The 22,327-nt window shown below is 33.9% G+C and overlaps 1 protein-coding gene across 1 annotated transcript; it reads right to left on the bottom strand.

Moving 5' to 3' along the window:
- On the bottom strand, positions 14,615-19,032 carry LOC105178449 (eukaryotic translation initiation factor 6-2). Its single transcript, XM_011101917.2, has 8 exons — positions 18,928-19,032; positions 18,686-18,740; positions 18,472-18,568; positions 18,266-18,351; positions 18,093-18,137; positions 16,943-17,073; positions 15,338-15,448; positions 14,615-15,223 (listed from the first exon to the last, which is right to left on the bottom strand). The coding sequence occupies exons 2-8, from the start codon at positions 18,693-18,695 to the stop codon at positions 14,966-14,968; spliced, it is 738 nt and encodes a 245-aa protein (XP_011100219.1). The 5' UTR covers positions 18,696-18,740; positions 18,928-19,032; the 3' UTR covers positions 14,615-14,965.

Here is a 22,327-nt window from a genome sequence, read left to right as displayed (position 1 = left end):
TTTGGACATATTATCCTTATATTATACATATATACATATATTTAGTTCAAAGAATCTGTTCTTAATAATTTTATTTTAAATTTAATTAAAATTTTCTTAGTTACAAAAATATCTTGTATTTACAATAAAGTAAAATATAATTAGTGAGTTAAATAGTTCGAATTTTATTTTCTTTTAAAAACTCAAAGTTAAGTAATAAATGAGTACAATAAATACACAAAAAAAATTCTTGAAAAGATTATATTAATTTGGTAATAAAATTAAGTTATTAACTATTTATTCTTTTAGACAAAAATAAATAATTACATATTGGTTTTTTAACATATTTTCTTTAAAAAATATGATTAAATATATTTATTCATTTTTTGCTAAAAGTATTTAACTTTTGATTAAGCATATATATATGTCAATTTATTTTAAGAAGCATATATGAATTGTTGGTTGTATTATATTTATTGTTTATAGACTCTATATCTATATATTAATTATACTCCACTTTTAATTTAAATTCTTCACTTATTAAAAAATTAATTAAAAGTAATTTGATGATGATTTAATGTGCAAAATACTAAAATACATTGAAAGTAATATAATTGTTCAAGGTATGAGAGTATTTTTGTCCAACCAAGGGGGCAAGTGTTATATTTGTTAGTTTAGGGGATAAATGTTTCAAGACGAATAGTTCAGGGGAGTAAACTGTATTTTACCCTAATTTATTCTTTCAAAAAAGTTCAATATATATAACAACACGGGCAAACAAATTATGTAAATTTGTTACCAGTTGTGTAAAAAATATAAGAATTATAAATTTATGGAGTTTATACAGATTCTATCTCAATACAAAAATTATAAATTTTTGGTAGTGGTTATTTTAAATAAAAAAAATTATAATAATTCAAATTATATGTAGGAGAATGATTGTAATAGAGATATTTTAGGGGATGTAAATAATAAGGTCATTTTCATCAACAAAAAATTAGTGTATAACATGAGGGACCATCTCATGACCATTTTGTTATATTTTATAGTTCAGGGGTGTAAATGCACTTTATGCATAGTTTAGGGGTGCAAAGTGTATTTAACCCTTCTAAATATACGAAATCATGCTCTCTCAAAACTTTTTTGAAATTTTACTTACATTCTTTTCAAAAAATTTATCTATTTACACTTGAACCTCTTCTGTTAGAATTTTGAATAAAAAATACTGTCGTAGCTCAAAAAATTATATAAATTTTAATTGCCATTAGTTAACAATCTCACATATATTTTTGTACTTATGTACAAAGGGATAAATGTAATATTATCGAGAGAGAGAGAGAGAGAGAGAGAGAGAGAGAGAGAGAGAGAGAGAGTGGGATAAATGTAATATTATCGAGAGAGAGAGAGAGAGAGAGAGAGAGAGAGAGAGAGAGAGAGAGAGTTTGGTCAAAATTATTATATTTTTTCTTTTATAAGTACAAATAATTATTGAGAATGTTAAATGAAGGATAAAATTAAAAATTTATGTAAATTTTTTGCCAACGCCAGTATTTTTTGTCCAAGCTTAATGAGAAGCGTCAAGCATAAATAATGAATTTTTAGAAAGAATACAAAATAACTTAAAACTTTTTAAAAGAAAACATTTTGAGAAGGGTTGAAGTGTAATTATCTCCAAGGAAAAAACCCTTTATATGTATATATGCATGTTGTATGTATGTGTATATTGATGATGTGATGGGGTCATTATTAATAAAGAAGAGCGTGTCGGAATTAATTATGCAATCTTCTTTCTGGCCTCTAGTTGGGTAGACGTGATTGAGTTGATAACGATTTATCTATGTATACTTAGATTTGCAAGATGAGAGAGGTCATCTTGACCAAGACCCGTCCTGCAAAATCCATACGCCATCCACCACCCAATATATATATATATATATGTATATATATTTTCTATATTATAAATTATATATTACAATATAAAAATTATAGTATTAAATAAAATCAATTTAAAAAAATTAAATTTTAACCACGATTAATCAATATTTGTAATATATATACAGGTTGTATTTAATGTTTGGACTCACTTACAAAAACAACAGTTAATAAATATATAGTTATTGTACAATCATAATTAATTAATATTCATTACAATTATTTACGTTTAACCTGATAATTAATTATAATAAAAAATTATATTTTTTTTAGTGACTTAATATTTTGGGTATTGAATAGGATATAAAAGTGTCAGCTTGACCAAATTTAATGGGCACATAACTCCACAACACTCCAAAAAAGAAAAAAAAAAAAAAAAGATGCAAGTTACTGGAATTTTATGTCCATTAAAATTTTGTATGGAAGTAAAATGTTATACAAGGACTAGTGGTAAGTGAATATTATTCTATATTGATAATGATAATAATTTTTATAAAATCATGAAAATTCTTATTCTACTAAAAATCATGAAATTTTGGTTTATACTTCAATCTTATATACATTAGATGAAATGTGATATTTTTATATAAATAATTACCATGGTCAAAATAAAAGACGAACTTTAGTTAATTAAGGTTGTGCAACGGTTAGGTAGTTCTGTAGGCGAAGCAAAACACTAGCTAGGGATAAAAATGATGATTATTTAAGAAGGTTATCAAAGACAAAGATAATAATAAGTTTTTCGAGAAACATAAAATAAAGGGTAAATTACGACTTTTCCTGATATTTGACATAATTACAAATACTCCTCGTTGTTTGAAAATTACTAATACTCCTCGTTGTTTGAAAATTACTAATACTCCTCTGATTTTTAACTGTCATATAACAATTAGTCCAATCCATTAAGTTTCTGTCCATTTTTTTTTGTGAACTGACTAAAATGCCCCTGTGGATTAAAAATTAAAATTTTATTTATTTTTTATTTTTTTATGGGTTAAGTGAATTTTTTTTTTATAATTTTTAAAAAATTTTCGTCCATCCTGTTCGATTTGCTATAAGTCTTTAAATTTAAAAAAAATAAAAAATACAGTAAGGGTAAAGTTGACACTTTTATACCTCTATGCAAGGATTACTTTCATCAAACATCATGAGATATTTATAATTTTTTAAACAGCAAAGAAATATTTATAATTATGCCAAATTTCAGAAGAGGTAGTTATAATTTACCCTAGAATAAAATAAAACTTGGATGAGTGCAAATAATAATCTATTCTCTGAGGTGAGAGCTTGAATTAATCGGTTATTTTATTTTATTTTTTTTCCCTTACATTCAACTCATTAAGCTCAATTGTAGCCCTACTCCAGTACTTCACTTGCTTTTTACATGCAGAAACAATTTCTTTCTTTTTTTTTTTTTTTGAAAGACAATTTTTCTTTTTTCCTTTCTCCTTTTAGGTACATTTTGTTTTATTTTCGGTCATTTCCTTACAGCAATAGTTAAGAGATGGGTAAATTAGACTGACATGTCTTAAGATTAGATTTTTAAATTCGAAAACACTTTCTATTTTTAATAAAATTATTGATATACCCTTTTACTGGGTGTTAATTTAATGTATCTTACTGGTGACAAGTAGTGTAATTTTGATTTTGCAAGAGGCAAGGGGTGATTGTGTATTTATATTTAATCTCAAATGGTGTCGATGTAATTTATCCAATTCTTGTCACCTTGAAGCATATAATTAGGGCTTTACTGCGATTTGGTCCAATAAATAGAGGTGTTCGGTGTTTGGTCCTTTACGAAATGAAACTTGCCATTTGGTCCATCCTTTTCATGAATTTCGCAATTGGGGGCACAGTTTGCTGGAAAATAATATTTTTTTTTTTTTTTGACAAGATGTTGGAAAATAACACGCGTGATCTCAAATTTATGCCAACAGACGACTTGCACTTGTCTATTCTAGTCATCAAATTGCGAAATTTATAAAATTAATGAAGCAAATTACAAATTCCATCTATTAAAGGACCAAAATATCAAGCACCTATAATTATAGGACCAAAATTACAATAGAGCCTATAATTTAGTGATAATTTTAATATTATCACTTAATTTTTGTCGCTAATATATATATACATATATATATATATATTGTGGTGAAGCTCGTGAAAATTAAAGTTGCCCTATAAAAAATTTGTCAATTATTGTAAATATAATTAGCACATTATTCTTGATGAGTAAAGAAGGACAAACAATTTTATATAATTAGAAAGTAATGAAATAATGAAGCAATTCAATTACGTACCAAGAAACAAAATAAACCTTTCATTCATAATTAACTTCCTGCAGGTTGGGTATAGGGCTGGAGATCTCTAACTTTCAGCTCTCTACTAAAATGGACTCTGTTTTTAGTTCTTTTTCCTGCAAACAATTTGTATCTCCCAAAATATGCATTCTAATCATTATATATGTGATCCAGGTCGTTAAAGATGGGTCTGGTCGTGACCACGGATGATTGTAGGTCGGGTTACGTCGATTCAAAGCTCCCTGTAAAGTGGATCCTGAAAACAGAGAAACATGTTAGGCTTGCTGGGAAGCCTCTAGTTAAGGCTCTTCGATGCTTAAGTTAGAATAAATACGGTCGAATTCGATCTGAAAGTCATGTATTTTGCTTAACTTATATATAAGACATGCTTAATTTGTGTTTTGTTTTAATGTTGAATTTCGATCTTTAATGCCAATTCAAAGGACCCCATGGTTGTATTCGTTTGATTGCAGTTTCAATTGATCCTAATAACAACTTGTATCCTTTAACGTCGGTTGTGGTTGGGGTGAAACAAAAACAGAATCCGGAATGGTTTTTAGAGATAATTGTATGACCTACCAAAATGGTATCTAAATTGTATTTCTTGGTTCAGATAATATATTCTGAGTAATACATTTACATGAAAATCTAAATACATCAGAGTTTAGGGGCCAAGCATTTAAAAATGCTCTGTCCAATGGAGGATGCAAGAATTTCTGGAGTTAGATTCTATGCCGTATGAGCAGTTGGGAGATACATCAAATTCTGGAAAAATGTATTGCACTAATTATATGACAAATGTATTGCACTTGTCATATAATTAGTTCGAATCCAGCTAAATCCGATCTGAATTAAAATATCCAATATATAGATAGGAAATGATACCAGATAATTAAATTCGGCAAAATGTAAGTAATCCCCCTATGATATTGCAAATGAGCAAATTACCATCCTATATAAGAATTAGCAATTTACACCATATGTTTTTAAAATACAACAATTTATCCTCGTATATTTTTTAAAACGAAGCAATTTACCCCTTAAACGGGGTTAAATTGCTACCTTTTTTTTCTCATAATATGCTCATTTATAATATCACATGGAGATATATAAATTGGACTAAACTGAGTTAAATTCCTAAAACAAAAATGTGATTTCCCGTGAAACAAACACAGCCAATTAAGAGTACGGCGTCGACTGTCGATAGACAAACAAAAATGAGAAAGCGTCGGAACAAAGAGTGGTGTAGTTGGAGAAGCATTGAAGACTGCGTACAACTCGGCGTGCTTCAGAAAAGTTGGATGCATTCAAACCCCAACTTCTGCAAACAAACATCATTGCACGCACTACGCTGGCTTGTCAAACACAATTTCATTCAACTTCACACTTTGGAACAAGTCTAATGCACTTTTTGAGGAAAATATGGAATGATATATTTAGTGTTTTTGTAATTTTTTTCACAAAGTGTTTTTAATTTGTTGGTGATGCAGCAATGTCGCATTACAGATTTTAGAGTTTAATGTAATTCATCCTTTCGTAATACTATAAATGAGCAAATTACACCTTATAAAAAAACAGGGTGAATAGCAATTTACCCTCCTATAATATTAAAAATGAGCATATTACTTCCATATGAAAAAAATATAGCAATTTACCCCCCCTATACTTTTTAAAATGAAGCAAGTTACCTCCTTATACAGGGAATAAACTACTTCATTTTAATAAACATAGGGATGTAAATTGTATTTTAAAAAATACAGGGAGGTACATCACTATTTGTTTTTTCATAAGGGATAATTTGCTCACTTGCAATATTACAAGGGGGTTGGTTGCATTTTTCCCTAAAAAAAATATCAATTTACCTTCTCATGTTTTTTTAAAATGCAACAGTTACTTTCCTAAATAGCGAGATAAATTACTTCATTTTTTAAAATATAGAGAGGTATTTTACTATTTTTTTGTAGATGTTTTTGTTTCTTGATGTGATTATTTAAATTTCTAGTGAGAATATATAAATGTAAAAGTAAAAATAATTAATTATTTCATCTCATCGTCTACATCTCATGGTGAATTTAGAAAGGGGTGGAATGCATTTTAGTTCTAGGTGAAATATAAAATATTAGAAAATATCCATAAACAAAATGTATTTTTTTCTGAGTCTGTCTATTAAAATAATGATTAATAATTATGGTGCAACTGTTGTTAATTACTATTCAACATGGATGCCAACAAGAATGCTCGAGTTGGGTGAATTGTGTGTAATTCTTTCGGCATTTGCAAGTTTCAACGAGTGAAACCTGCAAACAAATATTGATACTACGATGTCCGAAGAAGTAATGGAGTAAAAGTGTAAAATGAGAAAGTAATAAAAATAACATAGTGCAACTAAAGTGTGTAATGTGTGAGTTCAAAGTTACCCAAATTTTGTGTGTAAACTTGCTATTTTGTAAGCAAGTTGAAGATACAAAAAGATAAGACCGAATGCCTAATTTTTTAGATTCCTCTGGAATAGATGTCCAATTTTAAGGGGATTTCCAACTTTTTCAGTAGATGGTTTGGTTTGGGGAGGAAATCTCCATCCTCTTATGCTGACAAGTGTACTAATAGGTTTACAAATTTTGTCTATCTTTTTTCATTCTTTTCGGTAAGTTGGCAGCAACTTTTCAACCTAATAGCTTCTTCGAGTGTAGCCACGTATTTTTATCTAGGTCGGAGGCAACGCTTTTTATGAAAAATTTAAGGCTAAGGCCTTTTTGGGCTATATATACAAACCACCATTACGGAATAATCAAAGGCAAATTACCACAATCAATCAGAAAGAACCCCACGATCACAAAGCAATCAGAAAGAACCGCACAATCACGAACAATCAAAGACAAAAACAAGAAGAAATAGTTGAATGAGCAAACCAAACAAAAAAAAAGACCCCAACAGGAAACTCAACCACCAATGCAAGAAAACAGTGCTTCAAACGTCATACACAGAAATTTACAGCTTCTGGTATGAAAGCTGGTCTCCCATATGGTTAATTGGAATAGTAAATTCAAAGGCCAGGGGAAAAACTTAAAAAACAAAAGGTATTTACAAAAGTATCATGAGAGACTATACCATTAATACTATCTGATTGATTATCCACGTGCATTTTACCATTTTACCCACGTCGTTGAACCAACAAAGATAATCTTGTCAACTGAAAACACCACTGGCCTCTCCTGCCTCTGCAATCGTGGCAAGAAATTGAGATTCACCTCAAATTAACCAAGAACAACATTGTAATGGAAAAGTTAAGGTAAAAAAAAAAAAAAAAGGCCTAACATGGTATAATTTCAACCAAATTCTCAGAGCTCCTACAGCACAAATGGTAGCTTGACTTGTACGCAAATGGAAACATCCTGACCAACTTCAGTGTTCTTATACCTACAACAGAAAGAACACCTATCCTCGTAACAAAGACTTAGATAAGGATATTCCATACATCAAGCTCGCAATAGCTGCTGGCTCAGACATAAAAATAAGTATTTTCATATTAGAAATAATGCTGCAATGGAGAAAAGTAGCTTTGTTGCAGGTACAGAAAAGCACTACACTGCAGCTAGCGTGAACTTTGAGAACGTGCCCAAAGAAAAATTTACCCTCTTATAACAATAAAGCATGACGTCAAAAAGCATTCCTGAAATCAAGTCTGAGCCCAAGATTACCTCCAACAGGGACAAGTCTGCACCTCGGCTCAAAACTATCTATATGCGGAATCTCTTTGGATCTTCTGAAGCTACCTGCATTACACTTGAATTAGAATAAAAACCCACAAACTAAAGAATAATCACAGAAAATCCACAATCACGAACAATCAACACACAAACTCGCGATCACAAAAAGAATCACAAAACAAACCACAATCACAAAAAGAATCACAAACAACCTACAATCACAAACGAATTAGAAGAAAAAGATCAAATCCAAGAAACAAGCTCAACTTATCAGCACACACCTGAAATGTGTAGAAGGATCAGATCCCTACCAACCCATCTCTTTCCAAACCTCTGACTTAAGAGATGGGAGTTTTCTATCAGGATAAGATAACCTCCAAAGTTGTCTAAGAGCATCCTGCCAAGAAAACATGGACCACTGATGCATGAATAAAGACATCCAAATACAGAGCGAGGAAGTTTATCATTTGGGTCAAGTATATGGCACTATTCCAAATAATATTACCGACTTTGTCATAATTCATCCTTTGGAAAGGACATCTGACTATACAATGTCCAAATTATATCGGTACAAGTACAAAATATCCCAAATGAAAAGTATAACTTTTTGAAAAATGGAGGCAGATACATACTTGATGCTCTGAGAGGTGCCATCAAAAGGGACTGACAGTCTCTGCATTAAATTTCTCAGCCGTGCTTCCTATTGCCAAGCCAACTCAAGAATAAAAAACAATTGCTAGTATCAACAGTGAAAGCTAAGAAAGAAGATAGGGGAAGTAGAAAGTATGTGTAACAAGTAAAGAGCAAAAATAACATTAACTGAGCTACTAAGCATTTTATTAACAACGACCAATACAATCATTAATCCATCAGAAACAGGTACATAGATCCATACAGCCTAAGCATTTGACAGGGTTTAAAAAATTATCCTTCAGTGTTAACTACAGACAGACATGTAAAAATTCAAACAGATCCATACGATATAACACAATTCCTTCAAATTTCTGTATGAATCTGAACAAGAACTTCAGCTTCATATGGGATATCTGCATCACTATAACCAAAAAGCACAACCACACAAACAATCTAAATATAAACCCACAAATCACAACGCAAACAGAGAGAATCCCACAATCACGAACAATCATAAGACAAGAAGAATCAAAAGACAAACCACCATCACGGAATAATCAAGGCCAAATTACCACAATCACAGAAAGCGATCGGAAAGAACCCCACAATCAAAAAAAAAATCAGTACAAAAAGCACAAACACATGAACAATCTAAATACAAACCCACAAATCACAAAGCAATGAGAAAGAATCCCACAACCACGAACAATCATAAGGCAAGAAGAATCAAAAGAAAAACCAGCATTACGGAATAATCAAAGCCAAATTACCACAATCAAAAAAAAGCAACCACAAAAAAATCCACAATCACAAAAACAATCAGTACAAAAAGCACAAACACATGAACAATCTAAATACAAACCCACAAATCACAAAGAAATAAGAAAGAATCCCACACTCACGAACAATCATAAGACATGAAGAATCAAAAGACAAACCACCATCACGAAATAATCAAAGCCAAATTTCCGCAATCACAGAATGCAATCTGAAAGAATCCCACAATTGCAAAAACAATGAGTACAAAAAGCACAAACACATAAACAATCTAAATACAAACCTACAAATCACAAAGAAATCACAAAGAATCCCACAATCACGAACAATCATAAGACAAGAAGAATCAAAATACAAACCACCATCACGGAATAATCAAAGACAAATTACCACAATCAATCAGAAAGAACCCCACAATCACAAAGCATTCAGAAAGAACCGCACAATCAAGAACAAGCAAAGACAAAAACAAGAAGAAATAGTTGAATGAGCAAACCAAACAAACAAAAAGACCCCAAGAGGAAACTCAACCACCAAATGCAAGAAAACAGTGCTTCAAACGTCATACACAGAAATTTACAGCTTCTGGTATGAAAGCTGGTCTCCCATATGGTTAATTGGAATAGTAAATTCAAAGGCCAGGGGAAAAACTTAAAAAACAAAAGGTATTTACAAAAGTATCATGAGAGACTATACCATTAATACTATCTGATTGATTATCCACGTGCATTTTACCATTTTACCCACGTCGTTGAACCAACAAAGATAATCTTGTCAACTGAAAACACCACTGGCCTCTCCTGCCTCTGCAATCGTGGCAAGAAATTGAGATTCGCCTCAAATTAACCAAGAACAACATTGTAATGGAAAAGTTAAGGTAAAAAAAAAAAAAAAGCCCTAACATGGTATAATTTCAACCAAATTCTCAGAGCTCCTACAGCACAAATGGTAGCTTGACTTGTACGCAAATGGAAACATCCTGACCAACTTCAGTGTTCTTATACCTACAACAGAAAGAACACCTATCCTCGTAACAAAGACTTAGATAAGGATATTCCATACATCAAGCTCGCAATAGCTGCTGGCTCAGACATAAAAATAAGTATTTTCATATTAGAAATAATGCTGCAATGGAGAAAAGTAGCTTTGTTGCAGGTACAGAAAAGCACTACACTGCAGCTAGCGTGAACTTTGAGAACGTGCCCAAAGAAAAATTTACCCTCTTATAACAATAAAGCATGACGTCAAAAAGCATTCCTGAAATCAAGTCTGAGCCCAAGATTACCTCCAACAGGGACAAGTCTGCACCTCGGCTCAAAACTATCTATATGCGGAATCTCTTTGGATCTTCTGAAGCTACCTGCATTACACTTGAATTAGAATAAAAACCCACAAACTAAAGAATAATCACAGAAAATCCACAATCACGAACAATCAACACACAAACTCACGATCACAAAAAGAATCACAAAACAAACCACAATCACAAAAAGAATCACAAACAACCTACAATCACAAACGAATTAGAAGACAAAGATCAAATCCAAGAAACAAGCTCAACTTATCAGCACACACCTGAAATGTGTAGAAGGATCAGATCCCTGTCAACCCATCTCTTTCCAAACCTCTGACTTAAAAGATGGGAGTTTTCTATCAGGATAAGATAACCTCCAAAGTTGTCTAAGAGCATCCTGCCAAGAAAACATGGACCACTGATGCATGAATAAAAGCATCCAAATACAGAGCCAGGAAGTTTATCATTTGGGTCAAGTATATGCCACTATTCCAAATAATATTATCGACTTTGTCATAATTCATCCTTTGAAAAGGACATCTGACTATACAATGTCCAAATTATATCGGTACAAGTACAAAATATCCCAAATGAAAAGTATAACTTTTTGAAAAATAGAGGCAGGTACATACTTGATGCTCTGAAGAGGTGCCATCAAAAGGGACTGACAGTCTCTGCTTTAAATTTCTCAGTCGTACTTCCTATTGCCAAGCCAACTCAAGAATAAAAAACAATTGGTGGTATCAACAGTGAAAGCTAAGAAAGAAGATAGGGGAAGGTAGAAAGTATATGTAACAAGTAAAGAGCAAAAATAGCATTAACTGAGCTACTAAGCATTTTATTAACAACGACCTATATAATAATTAATCCATCATAAACAGGTACATAGATCCATACAGCCTAAGCATTTGACAGGGTTTAAAAAGTTATCCTTTAGTGTTAACTACAGACAGAGATGTAAAAATTCAAACAGATCCATACGATATAACGCAATTCCTTCAAATTTCTGTATGAATCTGAACAAGAACTTCAGCTTCATATGGGATATCTGCATCACTATAACCAAAAACAACAACCACACAAACAATCTAAATACAAACCCATAAATCACAACGCAAACAGAGAGAATCCCACAATCACGAACAATCATAAGACAAGAAGAATCAAAAGACAAACCACCATCACGGAATAATCAAAGCCAAATTACCAGAATCACAGAAAGCAATCGAAAAGAACCCCACAATCAAAAAACAATCAGTACAAAAAGCACAAACACATGACCAATCTAAATACAAACCCACAAATCACAAAGCAATGAGAAAGAATCCAACAACCACGAACAATCATAAGGCAAGAAGAATCAAAAGAAAAACCACCATCACGGAATAATCAAAGCCAAATTACCACAATCAAAGAAAGCAACCACAAAGAAACCCACAATCACAAAAACAATCAGTACAAAAAGCACAAACACATGAACAATCTAAATACAAATCCACAAATCACAAAGAAATAAGAAAGAATCCCACACTCACGAACAATCATAAGACAAGAAGAATCAAAAGACAAACCACCATCACGGAATAATCAAAGCCAGATTTCCACAATCACAGAATGCAATCTGAAAAAACCCCACAATTGCAAAAACAATGAGTACAAAAGGCACAAACACATAAACAATCTAAATACAAACGTACAAATCACAAAGAAATCACAAAGAATCCCACAATCACGAACAATCATAAGACAAGAAGAATCAAAATACAAACCACCATCACGGAATGATCAAAGACAAATTACCACAATCAATCAGAAAGAGCCCCACAATCACAAAGCAATCAGAAAGAACTGCACAATCACGAACAATCAAAGACAAAAACAAGAAGAAATAGTTGAATGAGGAAACCAGACAAACAAAAAGACCCCAACAGGAAACTCAACCACCAAATGCAAGAAAACAGTGCTTCAAACGTCATACACAGAAATTTACAACTTTTGGTATGAAAGTTGATCTCACATATGGTTAATTGGAACAGCAAATTCAAAGGCCAGGGAAAAAATTAAAAAACAAAAGGTATTTACAAAAGTATCATGACAGATTATACCATTAATACTATCTGATTGATTATCCACGTGCATTTTACCATTTTACCCACATCGTTGAACCAACAAAGATAATCTTGTCAACTGAAAACACCATTGGCCCCTCCTGTCTTTGCAAACGTGGCAAGAAATTGAGATTCGCATCAAATTAACCAAGAACAACATATTTATAGAAGCTTTAATTTTCGTACTTATCTTAATTGTTGGTTTAGTTTATGCATGGCGAAAGGGAGCATTGGAATGGTCTTAGCTCCTGAATATTCAGACAATAAAAAGACAAAAAGCCTAACATGGTATAATTTCAACCAAATTCTCAGAGCTCCTACAACACAAATGGTAGCTTGTACGCAAATGGAAACATCCTGACCAACTTCAGGGCCAGTTAGATTGATCGCTTAATTGATTGATTTAGGGGCATCAACCACGAATTTTGATAGATGGGATGTCCGTGTATTTTTGAGAAAAGGAAAAACTTTTATTCGAATCAGGTTTGGTCGAACCAAACGAATGACAGAGCAAGTGTATCACATTTATTCTGTGATTAGTCATTTTCCCGAAACTGTGCATTAATCACAAAATAAATGTATCACACTTATTATATGATTGGTTCGGGTTTAACCGAGTCAAATTGAACAAGAATTTCCCTTGTTAAAAATTTTTCATCTTGAATACCGTGGAGGCGGATGATAATCCACAAAGATGGGTGTATGGAAATTAGAAACATAATGTCAATGATCCCACAACAGATCACTGTTTAGGGCTTTGTACAACTGAGCAAAAGGGTAAGACCTACTTCTGCACAAGTGCTCATTTTAGAATGACGGGCCGATAACTCAAACTTGTAATGTGAATTCCTTTCTCATACAAAAAGGTTGCTATTGTCGAACTCAAAAGGTCACAAACATAAAACAGAAAAAAACTAATCTGGCCTTTTTAAAGAGTTGTTTCCAAGAGATGTTTATTTGAACCATTGCAGTATTCTCATCTTCATCAGTACATGCTCTGTCTTGTTTTTTTATGAGGAACACTGTCACAAACAGTAGCTAAATAGAGTACCATGAAATCAAGAAACCAACAGAGAGAGTAATACATGCAGACCACAAACCATTTTTACGAGGTCACAATCTGTTGCACCAATTGGACAAATGCGTGCAGATCACAAACGCTCCAAAACCACTGAAGCTCAAATTAATATTTAATTCCTAGAAGCTCAGAAAAGCTAACGGGAAAATGTGATCTTGGATGGAGCTGCAAAGAACCCAGATCAAGAACGTTAAATAAATGAGACAGAATTAATTCAAATTATCTTCAGGAGATCGTCATTCTGCGATGAAGAATAGGAAGCAATCAACTTCAATTTTCTCCTTTCATCTCGCTTTCCTTGACCTTTTTTGCAAATGCAAGGGGAAAAGAAACAGGAAAAGAGGGAAATATTCTGTATATCACATGTTACTTTACCACCCTCATTTTTTTCTTAACATATTTGCAAATATCTTTTATTTTGAAAAAAACAATTAATTAAGGGTAATGTAGTAATTTCACCCTTATCGTCCAGACACTTTTCAATTATTCTCAAAAAACAAGATAACATATAAGTATAATTATATCAAAACTCAGGTGAAATAACCGTAATTACCCGAATTAATATAAAGAAAAAATCAGCATTTTGTAGACAAATTTGAGGTAGATGTAAAGGATATATAATTTGGAGTTGATCAAAAGATTAGTTTTATTTTTTTGCTAATCTCTGTAAACAATCTCCCAGAAGTAAAATGGCTGAGATCTGGCACTAATGGATGCACAGGCAACAAGAAAGTATTCCCCTCTCCTGCTCCTCGTCTAACAACATTGCACCACCGTTATTGAATTAAACTGAAGAATGCAGAATGTTGTCATCTGACCAAGAAATCTCTTGCTTCTGTTATATATCGGAAATTACAGATTCATAAATATCAAGTTTGTGAGAGTCAACCCAACACTTGCCACATTGCAAGACTTCAATGCCAAAACACCATGCTACAGAGCTTGAAACCAAAAGGAAAGACGAATTGTAAAAGTCTCACTGATACAACTTGAGAAGCAGAACGGATGGGGTGAAAATAGACTTATGGAATGTACTTCTGTATAGAACATGATGGACAGAATTCCTCAACACTGAAACTACTATAAAACCAGAGCAGAAGCTTTGCTCAAGAGAATCTTAGCTTTCATGTTATGCATAGTAGACTAAACTTGGGGACTCAGACGTAACTGTCGATCAATGACTTTCTCATCTCATCGACAAGAGCACTAGGTTGAGCTTCTCTCAACTTGAAAACACTCTCGATTACGGACAACTCAGTAGCAGTTGTATCTGATCCACAGAATGCAGTCCAGTCGTTGACTGTCAAGCCAGCACCTATCACTTCACTACCACGGTTCACAGTCCCAGCCACCAGAGGGACCTGAAGGAGGGTTGAAAGTTCATCTAGATCCTCTATAGAAGTGTGAGGGTGAACCTGCTCCACAATTGACGAGTGATTTAAGATAGTGCTATCCTTTTAAAATGGGATGTCAAAACCAACTAATTTTCTATTAAGAAACAAGTACTTCATCGAAGTATAAGCTCTTACCAAGCCACCTCGATTGGAGAAGGTACAGAAGCTCCCCACGAGTATATTACCAGCAATTGTCTGCCTGAAAACTTCTACCCCGAGAACATCAGCAATCATCTCCTCCGTTTCCTGACAATATTGAAAATTGGTCACTTCATATTTCTAATTAAACATATCCGAGGCTAAATTACTGCAATAAATAAGTATTAATGTCAAATGAGACACGATATGCAGCACAATATTAGGCACTTTTGATGAGCCAATACGCAAATGTACTTTCATGAAGACTAATAATGCAAAAATCCCTCCATCTTTTCATTTCCACATCTCAACAAGAATAAAATAACACGTAAAAATGAGACGAGGTAAAAATAAAGCCTCTTGATGGGAAAAAATGAAGATCCAAACTGGACCTTCAAAGATAACTGTGAACTAAAAATCCCAAGACATACTTTCTAGACATGAAAATCCGGGAAAAAAAGAAAGAGACATGTGCATTCGTGAAGCCTGTAATTCAACAATAAAATGTGTGGGGAAAATAAATCTCTAATGGACCATTAAGGCCATCCATGAAACAAAACTGCTGTGGAACTCCAAAAGCCTGTATTCTCTTCAGCAGATGAAATTCTTTTGGAAATTTTAGAGAAATCTTGTGAAGCAGGTTTTAAGGTATATCAAAGTGAAGAGCAAGAAAGTGAAAGCAACCCAATGAACCTCGTCAAAGACAGATGTACGAAATCCTCCCTCATCTTTCCACTATCAAACTAACATTATTATATATCTCTTCCACACAACAGTAGTGGCAATAGAAGTAGCTTTAACTTTAAAAAAACTAATTTTAAAAAAACTAATTCCAACAGATTCACCAATCAATAATGCCACAAGCAATCAGGGATTGATTCAACTTCTTTGGAAGACAACCTCTGATGCTGTGTAAGGTTTGACTTCATACGTGTTTGGTGTCATACTGTCATTTCAGGGGGATGTTTCCAATTAACCAAAGTGAAGCCAAACATTTATAAGGTTTTATCCTCCCAAAATAGATCTCCCTCTTCCGCCAAAATATGTAACAAATCCTTGATGATTGCTATTTACTACACACACACAAACACATGTATCAATATACTCGAAAAATTTGAATGAATTTTTACAGATATTCAAATAATAAAATATATATTTACCTGTTCCAATCATTATTAACATAGATAAATATTCTTCAATCATTACATTTATATGGTAACAATGTAATAGCATAGCACAAGCCCAACATGAAAATACGTTTGCATAAAAATGCTGACAAAGAAAAGAGATTTATCATATCAGTACACATTAAAGTTTGCAACTTGAATTGGCAACAATTGTTTTAAGGGTAAAATCTTTTTGGTCCTACTAAACCAATAAAAGTGTCGAGTCTGTCGACGCAGGCCATTAGGTCAGTTTTTCATAAACAAAGTGATGTACTTTCTGACCTCCCATAAAGGAAGGAAAAGTGAAGCTAAGCATAAAAGACTCAGACAGATGGATTAGAAACAAAAAGTCTGCTCATCAACTAGAATTTAAATTTTTAAAAAAAAGAAAAGCTTTGAAGACAAAGTAGACAACTTGAACATATGAAATACTTACCCTGTCCAGATCAGGATGTGTAAGAGCCACATGATCATTGCAGGCAATACAGTTTCCTAGAGCAGACAATCTTTCCTCAATTCGCTGAACCACAACAGAATCTGGTAGACTATTCCTCAAGTGTTGTAGTTCTATAACACCACAAGAACACATTAGCATCAGGTATAGAACTCCAACAAAACTAAATTCATAAGGACCATAATTCCAGGAACAACTATACTATAATGGGGTATCACTCATTTAACCAACAAGAATGGAACGTATTTATCACTGTATTTATACTTCCCTTGCAACATAAGCATAATGAATTCATAATAATATTGCAACAAGACTATAGTCCCTGTCATACACAGATATTGCATTCAAAACAGTAATATAAAACTCAATATGCAGTGAAGAAGGGAAAGGGTGAAGAACTAAACTAGATGATGCAAAGATCTCAACAAAATTATACAAATAACAAATCTCATACACAAGGGCACAACCTTGAATAGACAGGCCAAGCATCATTCTTGCTACAAGTAACTGCGTAAATAGCTGAGATGATCTATTATTTTAGGATTTGATCCATGGATTTGCAACCCAACCAACAAGCAGAACACATAAATTGCCTTTTGAGATGGAATTGAGAAGATTTGTTTATTTACTAAACATGCCAATTAACAAGACAATATCCTCAACAGGTACACTCATGCAGGGACAATCAAGTGACCCTGGTGGCATCTTGTTCCTGTGAAAGATAGGTTATTGGTTAGACTCTGGGGGGGAGTTGTAGAAGTGACATGTAACCAAATTGGATCCTTCATAAAAGAGAGGGAAAAAAAAAGGGTACACTCATGCACCAAAGTGAAATGCAGAAAACAGTGTCAATTTGAGCTATTTGCAATCTCAAAAATCCAACAAGCCTGGTCTTGTCCATTATCAAAATATGCTTGCCCAATATTTTCAAATGGATTGCAAGAACCGAAAGACAGAATCGACGAACACAGCACATAATCTTGTTGAGGGTGAATCCTCTTCTTACTCACCAAGTAACATCAGTACTCCAAATTATTAGGTCAGAAAGAATGCATTCGCAGAACTCAGTAAGCTTGGGATACAAATAATATATGTGTAATGTAATCGAGCACATCAGAGGTTGTGGCATCACCTTGATCAGTAGTATTGTGAGGCAAAAGCAATCCGTTTTTATTTCCTGCAAAAGGTGTTATTTGGGGAGGAAATATCATCAGCCTTCAATATTTAGACGAGGGAATCTAAGGAAGCAGCAAACTAAAACAACCATCACACCACATCCAATTACCAAAAAAAGAGAACCCTCACCAGCACAGAGACGTCCAATGATTCTAGTACCAGCAATGGAGGCTTTAACCACAGGAATTACATCAGCCAACTCAGCCTCAAATGTGCTGCCAGCAAATATCAGTTTACAATGGATACAACAAAAAAATAGACAATACTTGATCAAAATTTTAAAACGATAAAATTTACAGATACATGACCACTGTATAGGTGTGATAAACTGATACCTGTAAAAGTTCTCAGAACCCCCAATTGCCACCAGACAATATGCATTGGTGAGCTTCGAGAAGACTCCAATTTCGCAGTTATTCTCATATTGCAATCCTGTCCAGAAAATAAAACCCCAATAACATCCTCATATCTATAGATTGATGAAGAGTACAACTTAAACATAAATAATAACAATTATATTTGAATGAGTAATTGACAGCGGGTACTTACTTGTTGCCATGCTGAAACGAGAAGGCACCCAACAAAGAACCAAACACGATCAAATCTGCACACCCAAATCAAAGATAATTTTGACGAAACCAAACTGAACGAGTTGCCAATGAAAAATTGAAAATCAAGGGGAAACGCGACAAAAACCTGAATGGAAGAAACAACGAGCAATCAACAATTTACAAGATAAAAGGAAGGGGAAGGAGAGGAGGAGAAGAAGAAGAAGAAGAAGAAGAAATTACCTGGAAGAAGAGGTGCAGGAAGAACGTCGCTCGGTGCTTCAGGAGGGAGAATCTGGCGAGTCTGCAGATTAGGGTTTATTTTTCTATTTATTGTTTTTTAGTAAATAATATAAAATAATAATTAAAAATTATGCATGGTGTGTTTGGATTGGGCCGACATATTTTGGGCTGTTTGGCTCGTTTATTACTATTGAAAAACATCTCTTCTTTTCTAGTGCAAATGCAAATGCTAGTGTTGTACCTCAAAATAGCACTGTTCAACATCGTGTATTACTTTACTAACGTAATAGAACCCTTCTCACGGTGTTACATCATCTTCTTTAATGAGCATGAAACTCACGGTGTGCCTTCAGGTCATGGAAGTCCTATTGGCAGGTCTTATCCCGAGTAAAATCCTTGGCTTACGTAGTACTTTGAAGAAAGGAAGGCTACAATCGACAGAGCAAGATATGAACCTATTAAGGATAGCAATGTGCCTAACTTCTCTTTTTTACTTGATTGAGCTATTGAGGGCTCATATCTCTTGGATGGTCTGTATCTTGTTGGGATTGACCTCGATACCCTTCTCAATCACTATGTATCGTAGAAAGCTACCGCTCTTGATTCCAAAAACGCATTTGTAGAGATTCTGCTTCATGTGATATTTTCTCAAGATTCCAAATATTTCAGCAAAGTCAGGGATATGATGGTTAGCTTGTTGGTTTATGACTAACATGTCGTCAACATAAACTTCATGTTGCATTTGAGTTGTTCTAAAAAAATGCGGTCTACCAACTGTTGGTTCAAGATATACAGTAGGCCGGAATAGGCTAGTCTAACCTAGGACGGGGATTGACCCAATAAAAAAAATGGGTTGATCTCGGGCCAATCGTAAGTACTAATACCTAGGACCAACTCAGCCCAATAGCCCAAGACCAGGTGGTCCTGAGCCGAGTCTAATCCTAGCTATTGGGTTGCCCAATTGGGCTATTTTTTTTAAATAATGCATAACATGCAATTTGTATTTTATTTTTTTAAATTGACAATACTAGTAGGTTTATTAAAATTTTGAAACTCTAAAACTTTTATCTATATTATTTTACGTCTAAATTTTAGTACATTAATTTATTAATTGTCTTTGTTTGTTTTGTTTAAAGTTTATTTTACATCTTTTTTTGCTTTTTGTTATCTAAGTTTATTATTGTAAGCTTGTTAGTCACAAAAATTATACTTTTTTATTTGATTTACTTTATTATATATTTATTTCATTAAATAATTATTCAAAACATGCCTCAATATCTAAAAAAGTAAAATTAAAATAGGCTCAACTAGATTTATTTGAGTCTAGGTTGAGCTTAGATCGGACCTCAATTCGACTGGTCCGTAGATCGGGCATGGGTTTAAAAATGTACCTAATTGGGGCCCATTTAGAGGTACAGGACCGCTCCAGGACCAATCATGAATAATAGTGGACTAATTCTAGGTCGGGTTTTTTCAAACTAGTACATGTTGGTCTTGAGTCGACCTGGTCCATTGTACACCTTGACCATTGATACGTCACCTGTATTTTTCAGCCCGAAGGGCATCATGATATAACAATATGTCCATCTTAAAGTAATGAAACTTAGCCGCTACTAGTCATGGGGTTTAAGCATAATCTGGGGTTAACCTGTGAGACATTCATTAGCTAAACAATTCATAAGTGAAGATGGAATCTATCAGCGAGTCAACTGGGGGTGGGGAGGATAAAAGTTTTTAAGACAAGCTTTATTAACATCCCTAGAATCTACACATACGGTAATTGTTACCTAGCTTAGGAACAAGCACGACATTGGACAACCACTTAGGAAAATGAATTTCCCCAATATGTCCTCTTGCAACAAGGAGCTTACTTACCTCTTTTTGGATGACTTTGTCCTTCTCTGACATGAAATGTCTTTCCTTCTGCTTGACTGGAGAGGATGAAAACTCTAGGTTTAAGTTTTTTAAAAATGGACACCGATCCGAAATCAAAAACGAAAATTCTTGTATTGAATGTCAGAAAACGTGAGCGGGCAGTGCTGGGATAGAAGATCGCGCCCACAGCGACTCAAAACCAAAAGCCCGAAAGAAGAGAGAGATAGCTACCACTGAAGTTGTGCACCTCTACACTATGCTCCTTCTTGGGAGGATTAGAAGATCGTTCCTCGCTTCCTTTGGAGTCTTGTCTACGGGAGCATTCATCCTTTTATTTTCGTGGACGAAATTTTGTTGACAAACTTTACATAGTCCCTTAGGTAGCCGACCTGAATGACTCTTTCTATTTCTTATCGCAGCTGGGGACATCATGCCCATACTCATTAGGGTACCTGCAAAAGTATTTGGATTTGAGAAACTCTGATCCTTCCTCAGCACTTTCGGGACACTGGAAAAGTAGGGTGTTTGTCAATGACCAACAACAACCGTGCCAGGCTAGTTATGAATTGGGTGAAGGTTTGTTCTTTATGTCAAGAGGATTAAGTGCTCATAGGGGTTCCCCTCTTAACCTGCAAGAAGGAACATCATAAACCATCCTCCTTCTACCTCAAATATCTTTTTTATCACCAGCTTAGCATCTTATAGACTAATGTATTTCAACCCGCTGTTTTTTGGTTAGTGACTCGAAAAAGCCTGACTTTTAGTCATTGTGTGAAGGCGCTGAACAACACTACTTGGTTGGTAGCTGGAACTTCTAGAACGACATCGTTGAAATATTGTATGTACGCCCTCAGAGTTTCCTTTCCTTTTTGTTTTACCCTAGAGAAGCTTATAGCCGTCTTTTAGTATATTTCATGCTAATAGCAAATTAGTGCGCACAAGCAGAACTAAATTTTGCAAAATAACATATTGATCTAGACGGAAGTTGGTGAAACCACTATTGGGTATAATTAGTTAGTGAAGTAAGAAAAAACACGACATTTAATACCATTAGTGAGCAGTAGGGCTGTGTTATAGATGTGCTCAGTAAGATCAGTAGTACTATTGTAAACAGAAACGTGCTAAGGTGTTCTAAAGTGAGCAGGAGTTCCTCAACCATGATTAATTACTTTAAGAAATGTCATATTTTAGGAGTGGAGTTTCATTTCTCACCTCCTAGTGGAATTCCATAACTTCCTTCTTAAGGGAGCACCAGATCTTGAAGGTTCGTTACGGCTCTCTTCTTTGTTATTGGGCTTAGCAGGAAGAAGTTCGTCCTATTGGAGCACTACTGGAATTAGCGCCTCTGCTCCTTGCTATCTATAAGGGCCAGGTTTCTTTGATTATCGAGATCGTCCCGCTTTGCTGGCCATGAAGAAAAATGAGCCTTGGAGAGTTGAATTGGCGGTGTTGATAATGAGCCAACTGAGCTGCTGATAGAAGATAGGGCTGGCACCAGGAGACATGACTGTTGGATCAATAGTGG

Source organism: Sesamum indicum, linkage group LG16 (assembly GCF_000512975.1).
Source record: "Sesamum indicum cultivar Zhongzhi No. 13 linkage group LG16, S_indicum_v1.0, whole genome shotgun sequence".
NCBI classification, from domain to species: Eukaryota; Viridiplantae; Streptophyta; class Magnoliopsida; order Lamiales; family Pedaliaceae; genus Sesamum; species Sesamum indicum.
The sequence above is the reverse complement of the archived record's forward strand: the minus strand, read 5'-3'. Positions and strand labels throughout refer to the sequence as shown.